This window comes from Aspergillus tubingensis (genome assembly GCF_013340325.1).
Source record: "Aspergillus tubingensis WU-2223L DNA, scaffold_12, whole genome shotgun sequence".
NCBI classification, from domain to species: Eukaryota; Fungi; Ascomycota; class Eurotiomycetes; order Eurotiales; family Aspergillaceae; genus Aspergillus; species Aspergillus tubingensis.
In genome coordinates, this window is record NW_023336286.1 from 426,211 (window position 1) to 441,672 (window position 15,462).

Here is a 15,462-nt window from a genome sequence, read left to right on the forward strand (position 1 = left end):
CGGTGTACTGTTAATTGATGTTTATTAGGCAGTCAGGCAGAGATAATCAATGCTTCTTCATGCAAAACAACCTTGCGATCGGATTAGCCTCACATCATGTTCAGATGATGCTGTCTGACAGCTTCGCATCACGGAGAATATGTGAGCCAGGAAGCTTCCTGCCAAGGTTAATCTTCACAATAGAAATACCTCCAGCCGAATCTGCATGGCATCATCCATATGATGCATCCAAACGGTCTGAGGGATCGGCGGGTTCCGCATACACGGCGATATCTCTCCGACGACAGGATCGTGCGGAGTGAGTTGTACGGGACTCGCCATTACGGAGTCTGTTCATGCAGGAGAGGACCGTAGATCACCTTTTATATCAGATATTCTTCATTTCCTCTTTGATTCCACTTCATCTCCACTTTTATACTTCTATACTTTCCTGCTGAGGGCCCAGGTTAGTCATCCTCTACTTGGTGGGGTGATCACCGACCGCCTTGGCTGCCGGCAGAAACAACTAAAATCATTATCTCCGCCTTATTAGACGCGTTATTCCTGTAGCCTCGTCGCCTCGTTGTTGCGCGCTTCTCTGCGCGTGCCTTTGTTTTGAATTTCTGCTTATCTGGAAGCTATTCTTTCGCTCGCTCATCTTCTTTTACTCTTCAATTCAGCGATTATTTGTGTGGCTGGTGAAATAACCAAGCACCGGAGATGCCATATCCGCCCGGCCGTTTTGAGACTTTCTCAGGCACCGGAAATGGTGTTTTAAGAGTGCTGGAGTATTCTGGAAATCCCACCACCGCTAATATTTAAAGCCAGCTTGGCTGGCCCATTGAAATGGAGCCTGGCGGAGATCCTCTCGATTGGACGGTCGATGAGGTGGTGCAATTCCTGTGTCGAAATCCGCAGACACCATGGTCTCGGTCATCATCGCGGGCTCCACGGCCGGACCCTGTCACGTTTGAAGCTACGCTTCGGGAGAATGAAATTACCGGCGAGGTGCTGCTGCATGATGTAGACAAAGAGACTTTACGGGAAGACCTTGGCGTGAGAGCTCTTGGTCATCGTAGCTCTATACTCATGGCAATCCGCTATCTCCAGCGAAAGAGTCTCAAGTTCCAGGAATCCAGAAATTTAGGCAGTGTGTCTGAAGATCATGTCGACTATGCGAGCCCGGTTGTCCCTCGACTAGACACTTCAGTATACCGTTTGCCCCCGTCCCAAAATGTGACACCACAACGAGCGCCTCACCAAAGTGCTCGTCTTCAGACTCCTTCCTCCAAGGTCCCGCCGCAGGAGCCTTCTGGTGATCGCCCCAAAGCTGATTTTGAACGTAGAGCTGATCCTGTGGAGCATCGCAATCCAACAGAGGCTGCAAGCCGTACTGCTACTGTTCAGCGAACCGAGGAAAACACCCCATCAACTGCAGAACAACCACCTGAAAGACGCATTCGGCCCGGGGAGGATTTGATTGTCGATGCTCATGGCAAGAAACGAAGAAAGCTCAATCTTAGTGCCTTGGCTCAGGATGAGTCTGACTATAATGTCCCAAAACAGACAAGCAGACCTATAAGTTCCAAAGAGTGGTACATGGGTCCGGAAGAGATGAATGTTTCCGGACTTTTCTATGCTTCTGACTCTGACTACGACCCAGAAGTGACTGATCGGACCTTCTCAATAATCGGCTCCAAGATCCCAGCTGGTCAGCGCAGATTCGTGAACCGGAGACTTCTCTATTTCCTCAAGCAGCGGCCTGTCAAGTTAAGCTCCACCCAGTCAGCTTTGGTTCCCTATCGAGACTTGACCAAGCAAAAGAGTAAACCGTCGAAGAAGGAAGTAGTCATAGGCCCTAGCAGCCCAAGGGCTTGCACTTTGTATACTGTGGATAATGGCAGAGTCACAGTCTCCAAAGACGAGCTAAAGAAGTGGCCGCAATTGGTTCAGTCGGAGAAGGCCGATAACGGGGGCGCAAAGGACCATGACCCCTTTGCCTACTTGTTACAAAAATACCCCGCACAGGACGATAATGATGATGGCCTTGATACGTTTCCGCTATATGGAGACTCAGGATCAGAGGGAGAGTACGATGACGACACATGGCAGGAGATTGAGGATGAACGCCAGGAACCATTGCTGCGGCAAACAATCCTTACATCTGCTGAAATCAAAGCTATCATTGCAAGTTGCATTTCAGAATATGAGAACAAGTGGCTGCAAGATGGAAAGAAAAAAGAAGAGCCAAAGGCACGGAGAATTTGGTTATCTTCCAGGAGAGGTAAAACCACTAATGAACAAATCAAGACATTCACACGCGATATCAATCTTCTGGAACGTCGCCTGGGTGTATTCACGAAAGCGATAGAGGAAGGTGAATATGCATCCCAAAAAGAGCTACAAGTGCAGTGCCGAAGCCTGGAGAACACCGTCATCAACATCCAGAAGCAGAAGTGGCTTATATCCGTTCTTGAACTCGAGAAGTGTCCTCCAAAGATGGCTTTCCCTGCGAGGCCTTTGCCTCCTAAACGGCAAAGCATTGGCGAGGATGAAGAGTCACTCGGCTCGGAAACCGATAATGGCCCTTTTGATGACGACTCACTTGAGGACTTCATTGAGGATGACGACTCTGTCGTCGATCTCGTCGAAGATGACGTTTTCCGCCAAAGCCCTACTCCTTCGTCGGACGACGATGATATTATTAGTCCTTCTGGACGAAGGCGAAAACTCAGGGCTAGGGCACATCCTTTCGTCGTGTCCAGTTCTCCCTCCCCTCCGCCAATTCCTGAAGGGCCAATAGAAACTATTGATCTGACCGGCGATGATCCACTGTCTGAAGAGGATGACTTTACCGTCGAGACGCCCCCACTGAACCCAGCGCGACAGACGCCGCAATCTGAACATGTCTTGTCAAGAGACATATCTCCTGCACCAAAGCTTTCTCCTAAAGTGTATGTCGAAATACCAAATGTCGAGATACCGAAAACCGAAGTACCGTCACCACCGAAACAAGACGGCACCGCACAGTCTGCAAATTCTGCAAGGCCTCAAATAGATAAAGTAGTGGACCTACCCGAAATCAACGATTTTGACAAATTGAAAGGTATCGCTTGGAGGCTCCTGGAAGAGCGTCATGACCGTTGCAGACTCTTGGCAAAGTTGATAGCATCGCTGGCAGATGAAGAACGACAGAGATTGACTAGGATGGTTCCGACATATGACGTAGAACGCCTGCAACACCTCACAGACAATGCTTTGAACAGACTGTCTAGAGGCAAGGACACATTGCCTCATTCGAAACCTGATGAGGCTAGTTTTGTCTTGCGCACGGCATCACTCTTTATTTCATGGATAAACTGCGCTCATTATCTCGTGAAGGGCTTCCCAAAAGCCCATGTTTGGGAGGCAAAAGCGCGTGTCACGGATTTCCCCGGGTTTTACAAGGAACTCTCCTGCCGCTTGGATGCGTATCAAACCTGGGATTTAAACCGGCAACAGACCGCCATGGCTGCTTTTGACTCACCCCACAAGAAAAGGAAACGTGAAGTGAAGGAGAGCCAAGCCGCAAAAATGAATCAAGAAAACGCCAAACTTCGTGTTGCTATTCAAGAGAGGTTAAGGCAGAAGCTTGAACGCAAATTGGAAAGCATGGGTGTCAGTAATACTGATGCCACTCGCCAGGCTGTCAGCTTTGGCGATCCTGTCATCTACTTGGACCCTCATATCGGACAGCGTGTTAAACCTCATCAACTGCATGGCATCCAATTTATGTGGCGAGAGCTGACTGAGGATGGTGGAAAACATCAGGGCTGTCTGCTAGCTCATACAATGGGCTTGGGTAAAACGATGCAGGTCATCTCCCTCCTTGTGACTATAGCTAATGCAGCTGCTTCTGAGAATCCTTGGATCAGGAAGCAAATTCCAGATGACCTTCTTCGATCTCAGACCCTTATTCTGTGTCCGTCGTCGCTGATCGAAAACTGGTACGAAGAGTTCATCATGTGGACCCCTAAGGATTCGGCCATCGGGCCTGTGAACAAAATCACCAGCTCGGCTTCTTTGTCGGAAAGACTGGATACTGTGGCTTCTTGGAATGAAGAAGGCGGAGTACTTCTTATCAGCTATGACATATTTCGGACATGGATTCATAATAAAGAAACAAGCAAGAGAGGCCAACCCCTTACGGAAGAGCAGCACGAGAACATCAAGAAGTGGCTTCTAGAAGGAGCCAACATCATTGTTGCGGATGAAGCTCATAAAATGAAGAATCCCATTTCTGGCATTACTCTTGCGGCCATGCAGTTCCGCTCTCAGAGTCGCATTGCATTGACGGGCTCCCCTCTTGCCAATAACCTTGTGGATTACTTTACTATGGTCAACTGGATTGCAAAAGGCTATCTGGGAGAATTTACAGAGTTCAAGGCTAACTTTGTAGAGCCTATCGAGGAGGGGCTGTACGTGGACAGCACACATAGCGAGCGGCGGCGGTCTCTGGTGAAGCTTCAGGTCCTGAACAAGATCCTTGAACCAAAGATCAACCGAGCTGATATCTCTGTCCTCGAGGGCAGCATGCCTCCCAAGGTCGAATTCGTCATTACTGTTCCGTTAACGGCTGTGCAAAAGTCTGCATACGATCTATACGTGCAGTCAGTTCTAGAAGGCAGCGCAGATGTTAGCAGGATGAAGCTACTGTCTTGGCTAGCCGTCCTGGGTCTCTGCTGCAATCACCCGGCTTGCTTCAGAGATAAGCTACTCAGCAGAGCCAGCGAGGCTCAGAAGCTCGATAGATTGCTAGACGGCACCGCGATTGAACCAGCCCCGGGTGACGAGCCTATCACGCAGCTGGGTCTGGACGTTGAAACTCTCGTGTCAAAACAAGAGCAGCTCTTCTCCACTGTTCCTGACATGGGTGCCGCAACACTATCCTGTCGAGCCGAAATTCTGAACAGGATCATCGCAGAGTCCGTCCGAGCTGGAGATAAGGTACTTGTGTTTTCCCACAGCATACCTACACTCAACTACGTCGAGAACGATATCCTCAAGGCGTCTAATTGGAAGTATTGCCGTCTAGACGGAAGCACTCCAATTGCCAACAGACAACATGCCACCAAGCTATTCAATCAAGGATCCGCAGAGGACGTATACCTGATCTCGACTCGTGCTGGCGGCCTCGGTCTAAACATCTTCGGTGCTAACCGTGTCGTCATCTTCGACTTCACATTTAATCCCGTCTGGGAGGAACAAGCCGTCGGACGTGCCTACCGCTTAGGCCAGAAGAAGCCCGTCTTCGTCTACCGATTCATCGCAGGCGGAACTTTCGAAGAAGTCATGTACAACAAAGCCGTCTTCAAAACCCAACTTGCTTTCCGTGTCGTCGACAAGAAAAACCCAATCCGCTTAGCCACCAAGTCCCTCGGAGAGTACCTCTTCCCAGCGAAGCAAACACCCCAGCAAGACGTGACAGAATGCCTCGGGAAAGACCCAGAAGTCCTCGACAGAATCATCCGCGCGGACGCTCAATCCGATGAAAACCAGCGACTAATCCGCAAGATCAAGCTCACAGAGCTGTTCCAAAAAGACGACAACGACAAGTTGACCGAGGACGAGAAAAACGCTGCCCAGCAGCAACTCGATGACGAGCGGCTAAAGCGTACCAACTACGAAGCTTATCAAAAGATGATCGTCGAAAGACAAAGAATGGTCTTAGCACAGGGATCCGGGCCTTATGGCATAACTCCACCAATGCATTTCAGCCCACTACCGTCTCAACGACCTCCACAGCCCTTTACCCCTCAGCCATCGGCACCTGCACCCCAGCCCACCATCCCAGCTAGTGCACACAATGTCGGCCCTCCAGCTCTAGCTCCAGACACGAGCATCACACAACAAGCTCCGCAAACGCCCGTGGCGATCCCTGGCCTAACGATTACTAGTCCTGACCAATCTCATGCCCACCCTCATGCTCGAAGCACTCCAGTGACGCCTGGAAATAGCACTCATTCCAACACCTCTGCTACCGCTACATCAGCACAACCTACTTACGGCGGCAGCGGCGGCAGTACTACCGAGAACTCAAGCGCAATAAGAGATCACTCAGAGCCACCGCAAGATTTGCAGGACCAGAATAAGCCGAGCTGCAGGCCCCAGTGAGGATTTTCGCTACTACTATTCTTTGCACATAATATCAATCATACACTCTGAATCGCAGCAGGAGACTACTATTTCCCATTAGAGTACATACCTGACACCCCTATGCAATTGTCTCCTTTCCAGCGAGGGAGAGATAGCATAGCATAGCATACCATACCTCCAATTCTTGCCCTATTTGGCGTTCCCTTCAAGATTGTATTGTATTAGCGAATTGCACTTCTGCTGCGCCGGTCATCTTTATCTTTTCTTTGTATTTTTTCCCCTTTTTCGTTTTTTTATCTCACCCCAGTCTTTGTGTTATACACATAGAATTAATGAGATTAATGAATATGAATTATGATGAGTATGCTACTAGTAGTACAGTTGGTGAGGATGCTAAGTGAGAACAAGTGTCATGAAAGTAAATAGGGACGTGAAGAAAGTAATGCCAGAAGAAAGAATAAACAATTATCACCACACAGAAACTGATTACAACGCTGAAAACAAGGAAATCACCCTCCATCCATTATTCCACAGAAAGTACTACTTTGCAAAGCTGAACCTACTATGAAAGAATCTATTTCAACAACTTCTCCAAATCCGCCACTCTCGTCGCTCTATCATCAACCTTCTTCCTCGTCGCCGTCTCCCTGAACGCCTCGAGCATCAACTTCCGCTTATTTTCCTGAATAGCCAGTACGCGATCCTCGATACTATCCTCCATGACGAGTCTCCAGACGGTGGTTTCGCGCGTCTGACCGAGTCGGTATACACGGTCGACGGCTTGATCTTCAATAGCGGGGGCCCACCAGCTATCGCACAGGATGGCCTGGTTAGCTGCTACGAGGTTTAATCCGACGCTGCAGACGCTCAAGCTAGCTAGGAGGACGGTGCATGACGGATCGGTGGAGAAGCGCAGGGTGGAGTTATCGCGGCTGATGGAGGACATTTTGCCGTCGATGCGGGCGAAGCCGATACCGTGGCGGAGGAGGTGAGGTTCGATGAGGTTGAGGAAGGAGGTCCATTGGCTGAAGATGACGGTTTTGGTTCCTGATGCTTGACCCTGTGCTGTGAGGATTTTGATCAGGGCTTCGATCTTGCTGCTGGGATTGTCGGGGTCGGCGTCCACGGTGTCTGTGCTTTCGCCCATTTCGACGGCGGGAGAGACTAGGGTTGTGGTGTCTGAGATTTCGGCACGGCACATGGGGCATTTGTGTTGGCGTTCGATGACTTGTTCGATGCAGGATCGGTCGAAGGCGTGTGCGCAGGCGGTGATTACGGGTTGTTCGAGGTTGTCGAGGCAGATGGGGCAGGTGTCTTGGCTTTCGATGCGGATCTGGAGCATGTCTTGGAGGGCTTTGATGTTTTCGGGGGTTAGGGGGACGACTTTGTTGTTTTCGAGGAGGTCGGCGAGCTTGTCGAGTCGGTTTTTGCAGAGGGCCCAGTGGTTGCAGACTTGTCGGAGACGGAGGATTACTTCGAGGAGGTGAGAGTAGTTGGTGCTGGTTTTATCTTTGGATTTGAAGTCCAGGAGCATGCCCTTGGCCTCGGATCTGCTGGTGTTAGATGTATATCAATGAAGGAGGTTGCAGTACGTACTGGAACATGTCGTATTTCTCTTGCTCGTGGGGGTGGAACTTGATGCGCAGGATGCGGGATGTGAGGGGTGGCAAACGCAGGTTCACAAAGTCCATGTCCTTCCTGCGGCGTAGGCAGATAGTTGTCATCAAGGCTTGGAGTAGAAGGCGGGAATCGGGGTCCCCGGACAACAGAGGTCGTATCAGGACACTGTTGAAGACGGCCAGATCCTCGAGGCCACCGGTCAGTCTCAGAAAGCGCACCTGGGAGTAGAGGTCCTTGAGTGTGTTGACAATGGGAGTTCCTGTAAGGGTCCATCGAGAGCCCGCTCTCAGGTTACAAGCTGCTAGGGCGCCTTTCGACCGTGGATTGCGAATGGTATGTCCTTCGTCAAGAACGACTCGGCGCCAATGAATGGAGAAGAGACCCTTCTTCGGAGGCACTTTGGCATTTGGGTTGTACTCCATGGCCAAGGCACCGTAGCTTGTAACAACCACATCATACTGGTCCAGGTTGCTTGCTTCCTTCTTCCCCTGCCCGTGGTATATCAGCACCTTCGGGGCTTTGTCGCTATGAGTATGTACAAGCGCCTGGTTTCGCCAATTGCTCATCACTCCGACTGGAGCCACGATCAGCGTGGTCCTGGAGGACTCCGGAGTCTTGGGCTGAGAATTGACCAGTATCAGCGAAAGGATCTGGATAGTCTTGCCCAGTCCCATATCATCAGCAAGTATACCACCGCTCGCAAGAGGCGGAGCCTGCGTCATAGAATAATTGGTAGCAATATTGGTGTACTTGCTCCCATTCTTCTTCCAGAGCTGCACGACATCACCCCCATCGCCAGGAAGACCCGGATTCTCTTTAGCAATCATCCAAGCAAGCCCTTGACGCTGATATGGAAGAAGCTCCGTGGCCAGAGCAGCCGGAGACTCCGCCATCGGCATATTCTCCAAGTCAGATTCCTTCATGCCAAAGTCTTCCGCGACATGGCCGATATCGCGTGGATTGAAAGTGCTGCTCTGGCCGATAAGATCCTCCAGGTTCTCGCCTTCAACGAGCCCTTCCCCAGTGAAGAGATTTGAATACCCCAATGCATTCTCTCCCTGGAACTGCTTCCCTTTGCCCTTAGCAAGAGATCTAGCCTGCTTCGCTGCCTCCTTCCTCGCCTTCTCCCGTTCCTTTTCCAATTTCTTCTCATTGCGCTCATTCTGCTTGAACCCTCCGAGAGGCAAATTATCCATCTCCATCCGATTCTTCAGCGCCTGTCTCGCCTCCGGCTGACTAGTCCCGAACAGCTTCAGAGCAATAGGACAATCAAAAGCGCCAATCACACCAGTCAAAACACCATCAACGACAAGAGATCTATCATCCTACACCACCCCAATGAAGAAACCACACCGTTGAACTTAGCCCCAAATAACTTCAAACTACACAATACAATCTAATATAAAAATTACTTACCAAATACTTCGCCAACTTCGCCGCCACCGTGCGCGGTATATGTCCGATCTGCTGCCCCATGACATTATCCACGCGGATCGCGTTTGAATCATACGGATTCCCGGGATCGCGCACTACGCGAACATGTTCTCCGATCGTAGCATGTCCGCGATAGTACCGCACGCCGACAATCTTGGCCTTCAGATCTCCATAATGAATGTACGTGGACACATCATCACCAGCATCTTGGCTTCCTTGGATGAGATCTGTTGCGTGGGCGTCGTCTTCGTCCTCGCCTGATTGGCTGAGGGGCACGAAGGACGTGTCTTGGCCGAAGCGTTGGCCGGTGGTGGTGCGTGGAGTGGGATGGTGTCGCGTGTTGTTGACGGCTTCATCTGTGGTGAGATCTACCTGCTCGAATGAGCGTTTCCCCGGGGTGCGACCCATGATGGGGGATGGTGGTGGCGGAGATGATGGGAGGGAATGACGAAAGTTGATAGATAGAATCGGGGATGTCACTGATAAGTTTACTCGATAAGAAGTGGAGAAACGCGCTAAATCGCGGCCCCATGTGACTTGGGTGGATACTACTCTATACTTTTAAGTGACTGGCAGTTGCTTCATTCATTGCAGGACATTATTGAGAAGATCTATTCTATTCTCTGCTTTACCCCCTGGATTTCTGCAGCGTAAGTTTTAGTGCACATCTACCATTCTATATACGACAACGCTAGCCATGCAACTAACCGCACACTAATTTTAAGTCCCGATGCCAAGATGATCTGAGGTTCAACAGACACAATACATTTACAGGAGCGACTGTTTACTCTTTGAACGAGTCACGAGTGTTCACACGATCAACATCATACGGATTTCCCTCGTACACAGACTCTGCCCTTGCAGAGCCCGGTCGACGCGACCCTTGCGACGCTATCGAACGGGTCCGGGCGGCGTTTTCGGCTGTCACAGCAGGGAGATCATCGAGTCGCGACTTCTCCCCGAGTGTGGACGAAGAGGCCTAAACCGGCGATACTTCTGTCTCTTTCTCTTCGGTCTCTTTTTCTGTAATATCCTTCTCCGGCTCCGGCTGACGGTTGTCTCGCGTGCTTTGCTCCATCAGTCTCCTCATAAAGGCATCCGACTGTGCCGAATATTTGCACCGGGTTCGAATCGCCGGACCGTATTTGTAGAATAGGAAAGGAAAGGGGACACATGCCAGTGCCAGAAATGCGGGAATGCTGGAGGCCCAATGGACCCCAAGGTTGTGGTACATGTAGGTTGTGAAGAGCGGAAAGACGGCGCCAAAGATTGAGCGCAGAACGGAATTGGCGGCCAACACCGAGGCAGCGAAGATGGTGTAGGCATCGATCAGGTAGTTCATCAAACTGAGGAAAACCAGCACCATGCCGAACCCGAAAGGCACGCAGGCCGCGATACTTGCCATGAAGTGGATCGAAGGGTAATTTGTCCAGGCGAACCAGAAGAGGCCCAAGGGAATCATCACCGACGCCATCAGACACGGAGGGAGACGCGCTTCTGGAGGTGCAAACCCCTTGTGAGCTTCATCAGTTCTTTCGTACCGTTTGTTGTCCCAGATGCTGTACAGAACTGCCATGTTCATGCCCACCATGACCCCCAGGAATGATAGACCAGAGACACCCTGGTTCCAACCGCGCAGCTCCTCGTACACAATGGGGAATGCTGCGAACATCATGTACAATGTCCCGTAGATGATTGCCATGTACACGGACAGTAGAAAGACGATCGGCTCACGGAATAGAAGAAGCCACGGCCGCGACAGTGCTGTCTTAAAGACGGTGGAATAAGGGACCTTCCCCTTCTCCGCCTCGGTCTTACTTAAATGGATCTTTCCCGTCACCTTGGTCAGCTTCTTTGCGCGCTGCTGTAATAACACCGGAGCGTAGGTCTCCGGCACCACCAGGCTACCGATGATCCAAAGAAGACCGGAAAAAGTAGCCAGGAATCCCATCACCCACTTCCATCCTGCATTCATCCCCAGAAAGCCTCCGCAAACCGGGCCGATGGTTGGGCCCATAAACGGCGCCGCTGCGAAGATACTCATAGCCAACCCCCGCTGCTTCGCGGGGAACAAATCCGCCACCACCCCTCCGGCATTTGTCAAGGGCGACGATCCGAATGCGCCCGCGAAGAAGCGTAGGATGATGAGGGTCTCGATGTTCTTGGAGCCGGTGATGCCGGCATTGAACGCCGCGAGCCCACAATAGCTGACGAAGAAAAGGTATTGCCGGCCCCAGAGCTCGCTCATGGGGGCCCAGAGTAGAGGGCCGATGGCGAAGCCCAACACGAAGAGCGAGATGCCGAGCGTGGCCACCTCAGTGCCCACATGAAAGCTTTCCATTATCTGCTCGACTCCTCCACTGTAGGCCGACGAGACCAAGGACACGGCGAGCGTAGCCCAAGCCACCGTTATCGTATACAGCCATTTGCGCCAGGCGGGGAAATTCATGGGATTCCGAGGATCGTTCGGAATCCAGGTGACGAGGTACGGGTCGTCTTCAGTGCCAGAGCCTTCCCATGGATAATCGAGGATTTCTTGGGTGAGCACGCCCTGGTCGAGCAGTAGGCGCCAGTAAGAGATTCGGTTGGGCATGGACGGCTCCCCGGCAGCCGGGAGATTGTCACCAGCCATGCTTGGTGGTTCTTTTCGTTTGCAAGAAAAACGGCAGCCAGAACACGGTGGGCGAGTGACTCAAACCACAAATAAACAGTCACTACTCGAGCAGGGAAAACTCGAGATTATGTATCTTGGGGGCCACCTGGGACCAACCCTGTATTCATGGCCACTGACTAGTGGAAAGAAGCAAACCGGCCATGCGAAATACACCGAAGAGGCTAGTCATTGAGGAGGATTCTGCAGCCTCTAATAACGAGGGAGCTGGCGATAGAGCAGCTGATCCCAGATTGCGCAAACCCAATAACCGACCCTGATATTGGGCTCCCCATATGGGCTATGGGCGAGCACGAGCGCCTTGCATCTTCCAATCATCATGCGGAGGTGAGCCCCAGATAATGGGGAGCACCAGGTTCCAGTCGAGACGAGCATGACAACATTGGATGGGCCGGCGAATTAGTGTGAACCGGGTTGTGTGGGATTCTTGTGCATAAGAGCTAGTCGCATAAAACATACTCAATCCGGCGATCAATTCCTGGTTTGGAGGCCCAAGCATGAATGGTTCAGTCATATGGTTGGTGGAATGGCCTCAGTGCACAAGGATGCACGCTCTTGAATGCATAAGACGGAGACGGAATACGAGAGGAACCGAAGCCACGCGAGAAGGGCGGCTTTAGCCGACCGATGATGTTGAACCTTGAACGGCTTTGTTTGTCTGAAGGATGAAGAAATCTCCATCGTCCTGCCGATTATGCTGATGAATCCATTCATGGGTAGTTAGCTTGAGGGCACCCTGACCAAGCATCTCGCTTATCTGTGCATTTTGTGAATAATGCAGGATAATGACGGATATTATGGAGTGTTGAGCCATGGAATGGTGAGATTAGAAGGAGGGTCCATGATGTCTCCATCTTGGTCTCTACCCCAGATGGAGACTCTTCCTTCGCGAGTCATTCGGGGTCTCCGGCTCCAAACGCGAGATCCACTCATTCGGTCATTGATTCATCAATTCTTTGGCTAACTAAAAATTTTAGCTGTTTGCTCGACGGTTTCGGGATCTGCTTCCAAAGCAAAGGGTTGCTTACTTCCTCTTCTGAAATACCGCATAAAAGCGCTCAGTAGTGCTTTCTGGCAATCGTGGATGGCCTCTGTCTCCGTCCCTGCATTCTTGCCCGGAACGTGAATTCCCCCAGGCTTCACAATGTTAATGCTATATATCCACTCAAAAATGAGCATCTCTAGCGATCTTTAATTTGGTATCACACTGGGAATTTCTAGGCTTTTATGGTACTAGCAACCTCTCTGAGTTGGACACCGCAATGCTTTCAACTGCAAACTGGCATACCGCTATTGCTGTGCTCACACAGGCCAGATATATTCCGACCGGATACTCTCCAGGGATTTACTGGATCATGTTGCCATTCCAGTTCCAGTATCGACGCCACAGCCAGGATCGACCCTTGGAATGGACTGATAATAACCAACTTCTCACAGGATCTTCCCGGCTTCGATACCCCTGGGCAAGCAACGTGCGGGATGGTTACCGATCCATTTTCTCTCCGTCTGAAGCAACGGTCGCACTCTAGAAAAAAAGCTCGAAACTACGCAGCAATTAATTATACTTTGAACCATGGGTAGCCTTATATTTACCCCGACCCTAATAGTTCTGCAGATCGGATATGTAAGATGCGAGGGCCTTTTTGACGCTCAACAAATGAACAACTCAAAAGGAAAAAACAAACGCGGCCAGGACCGGCCCGTGGCCAGCGTGGCGATCCCTTGCCTGGAAGCATCGCGATGACTTCGTCGCCACCCGATGGAGTGTCCTAACTAATCTGAGCTTCATGGTTGCTTCATAGACCACATAATATCAACCTTGTATAATTATCTCTCTTTGTTCTATTCCTCTCTTTTCTAGTCTTATCGCTAGATCCGGCCATCGGAAGGATGGCCGCCTCTCAACCACCCTTTTCATACCGCCGTCTCATCCACGACAATGAAGCTCAGTTCGAGTCACTCATCCAAAATGGCCAAGTGAAGCCCGTGCTATTGTGGCATCTGACACTACCTCTTGTGCTGTCCATTCTAGCGCTCCTTATCCCACATCACAGAGGTGGCCGCTATGTTCGTCCCCTGGTGCTGGCGTGCATCATAGGCATCACCGGCAATGTTCTCCAGCATCGACGCATGCTCACGGGAGGTAATGGCTACATGGCCGGTCTTATTCCCTTATGGAGCACCATCTGGGCCGCGACGATTCTTCTCTTCCGCAATGTTGAGCGCGACTTCAAACGCCTGGAGCGCCGCCCATTATCAATATCATCTACCGCAGCTGTCCCAAATGGAGTTGCGGCCAACGGTCATGCCAAAGAACCAAAATGCATAGACATCACCAACGACAGCAGCACTGAATCTGTCATATGGCAACCATACCCACGGAACCTTTCTCACCGTATCAACTGGGTCATAAGCGTGGCCACCAGCATGCGCGGGCCCGAATGGAACTGGCGCATCTCCTCCATGGACGTCTTACCAGCCTCAGTCCAGGCACAGCTCAACAACTCCTCAGAGCATCATGAAGAAAAAGCAAACAAAACCACCCCTCCAAAGCCCATTACCATGCGCGCTCGCCTCCGCACCACACTCATCCTCTTCCTCCAATCCTACCTCCTCCTCGACCTAATCAAACTTCTCATGATCCGCGATCAATACTTCATGGGCAGCGTATCTCCTCCCGCACCTCCCCCCTTCCCCTTCCACCACCTAGCCCCCTACCCCCTCCTCATCCACATCTACCGCTGTTTAGTAACAGCCACCGGCGTCTTCGCCGCCCTCAACTACGTGACATGCCTAAACCCCCTCATCTTCGGCGGCCTCTCTCTCGCCTTCCCCAACGCCGCCAAATCCTTCACTTCCGTTCCCCTCTCCGCTCCCTACCTCTACCCCCCAGCTTTCGGGCCCTTCCTCACCCCGATCCTCGACCACAGCCTCGCCGGCTGCTGGAGCCTCTGGTGGCACCAGCTCTTCCGCTACGGCTTCGTCTCCGCGGCCCACTGGCTCCTCTCTCTCCTCCCCTCCCGTTTATCATCTTCCCGCCCAGTCCGCCGTACACTCACTGCCCTCGTCGCCTTCTCTCTCAGCGGTCTCGTCCACGCCTCCGGCAGCTACGTCCAGAACCGCGAGACCTATCCCCTTGCGGGTCCCTTCCGCTTCTTTATTCTCCAGGTGGTGGGGGTTCTCGTTCAGGGGTTGATTTCTCCGCTATGGTTGTGGATGCCGCGGCCGGTGAGACGGGCTTGTAATGCTCTGTTTGCGGTGACCTGGTTGTTTGGGACGGCGGGGCCCTTAGTGGAGGATTTTTCGAGGGGTGGGTTGTGGTTTACGGAGCCGTTGCCGGTGAGTTTGTTGAGGGGGTTGGGGATTGGTGTGCATGATGGGGATCAGGGGTGGTGGTGGTGGAGTGGGAAGTGGTTTGGGAGGTGGGATGGAGGAGATGGGCTTTGGGATAGGGGGGTGAGGTTGTATTGATGGTTCACATGATTGTCTATCCTGGCGAGTTGGTTGGTATATACACTATATAGTCTATGTAGAGTTAGAATAGAGCTTAGATGGGGAGAGTATATGTCTATATAGAGCTTGGATATGGTTTGGATTCTGTTTTCGGTTACTTTCTCGTCTGG

At 51.5% G+C, this 15,462-nt stretch overlaps 4 protein-coding genes across 4 annotated transcripts; 2 read left to right on the top strand and 2 right to left on the bottom strand.

Moving 5' to 3' along the window:
• Positions 1 to 825: 825 nt before the first annotated feature.
• On the top strand, positions 826 to 6,132 carry AtWU_10203 (putative SNF2 family helicase/ATPase; the record flags this gene model as incomplete). The annotated part of the gene is made up of 1 exon (XM_035505308.1): positions 826 to 6,132. The coding sequence occupies one exon, from the start codon at positions 826 to 828 to the stop codon at positions 6,130 to 6,132; it is 5,307 nt and encodes a 1,768-aa protein (XP_035361201.1).
• Positions 6,133 to 6,688: 556 nt separating this feature from the next.
• AtWU_10204 (DEAD/DEAH box helicase) lies at positions 6,689 to 9,576 on the bottom strand (the record flags this gene model as incomplete). The annotated part of the gene is made up of 3 exons (XM_035505309.1): positions 6,689 to 7,664; positions 7,711 to 9,059; positions 9,151 to 9,576. The coding sequence occupies 3 exons, from the start codon at positions 9,574 to 9,576 to the stop codon at positions 6,689 to 6,691; spliced, it is 2,751 nt and encodes a 916-aa protein (XP_035361202.1).
• A 571-nt stretch (positions 9,577 to 10,147) lies between these two features.
• On the bottom strand, positions 10,148 to 11,800 carry AtWU_10205 (MFS transporter; the record flags this gene model as incomplete). Its single annotated transcript, XM_035505310.1, has 1 exon — positions 10,148 to 11,800. One exon carries the CDS (start codon positions 11,798 to 11,800, stop codon positions 10,148 to 10,150), a length of 1,653 nt encoding a protein of 550 aa, XP_035361203.1.
• A 1,929-nt stretch (positions 11,801 to 13,729) lies between these two features.
• Positions 13,730 to 15,310, top strand: AtWU_10206 (wax synthase family protein; the record flags this gene model as incomplete). Its single annotated transcript, XM_035505311.1, has 1 exon — positions 13,730 to 15,310. The coding sequence occupies one exon, from the start codon at positions 13,730 to 13,732 to the stop codon at positions 15,308 to 15,310; it is 1,581 nt and encodes a 526-aa protein (XP_035361204.1).
• Between the last annotated feature and the right edge of the window lie 152 nt (positions 15,311 to 15,462).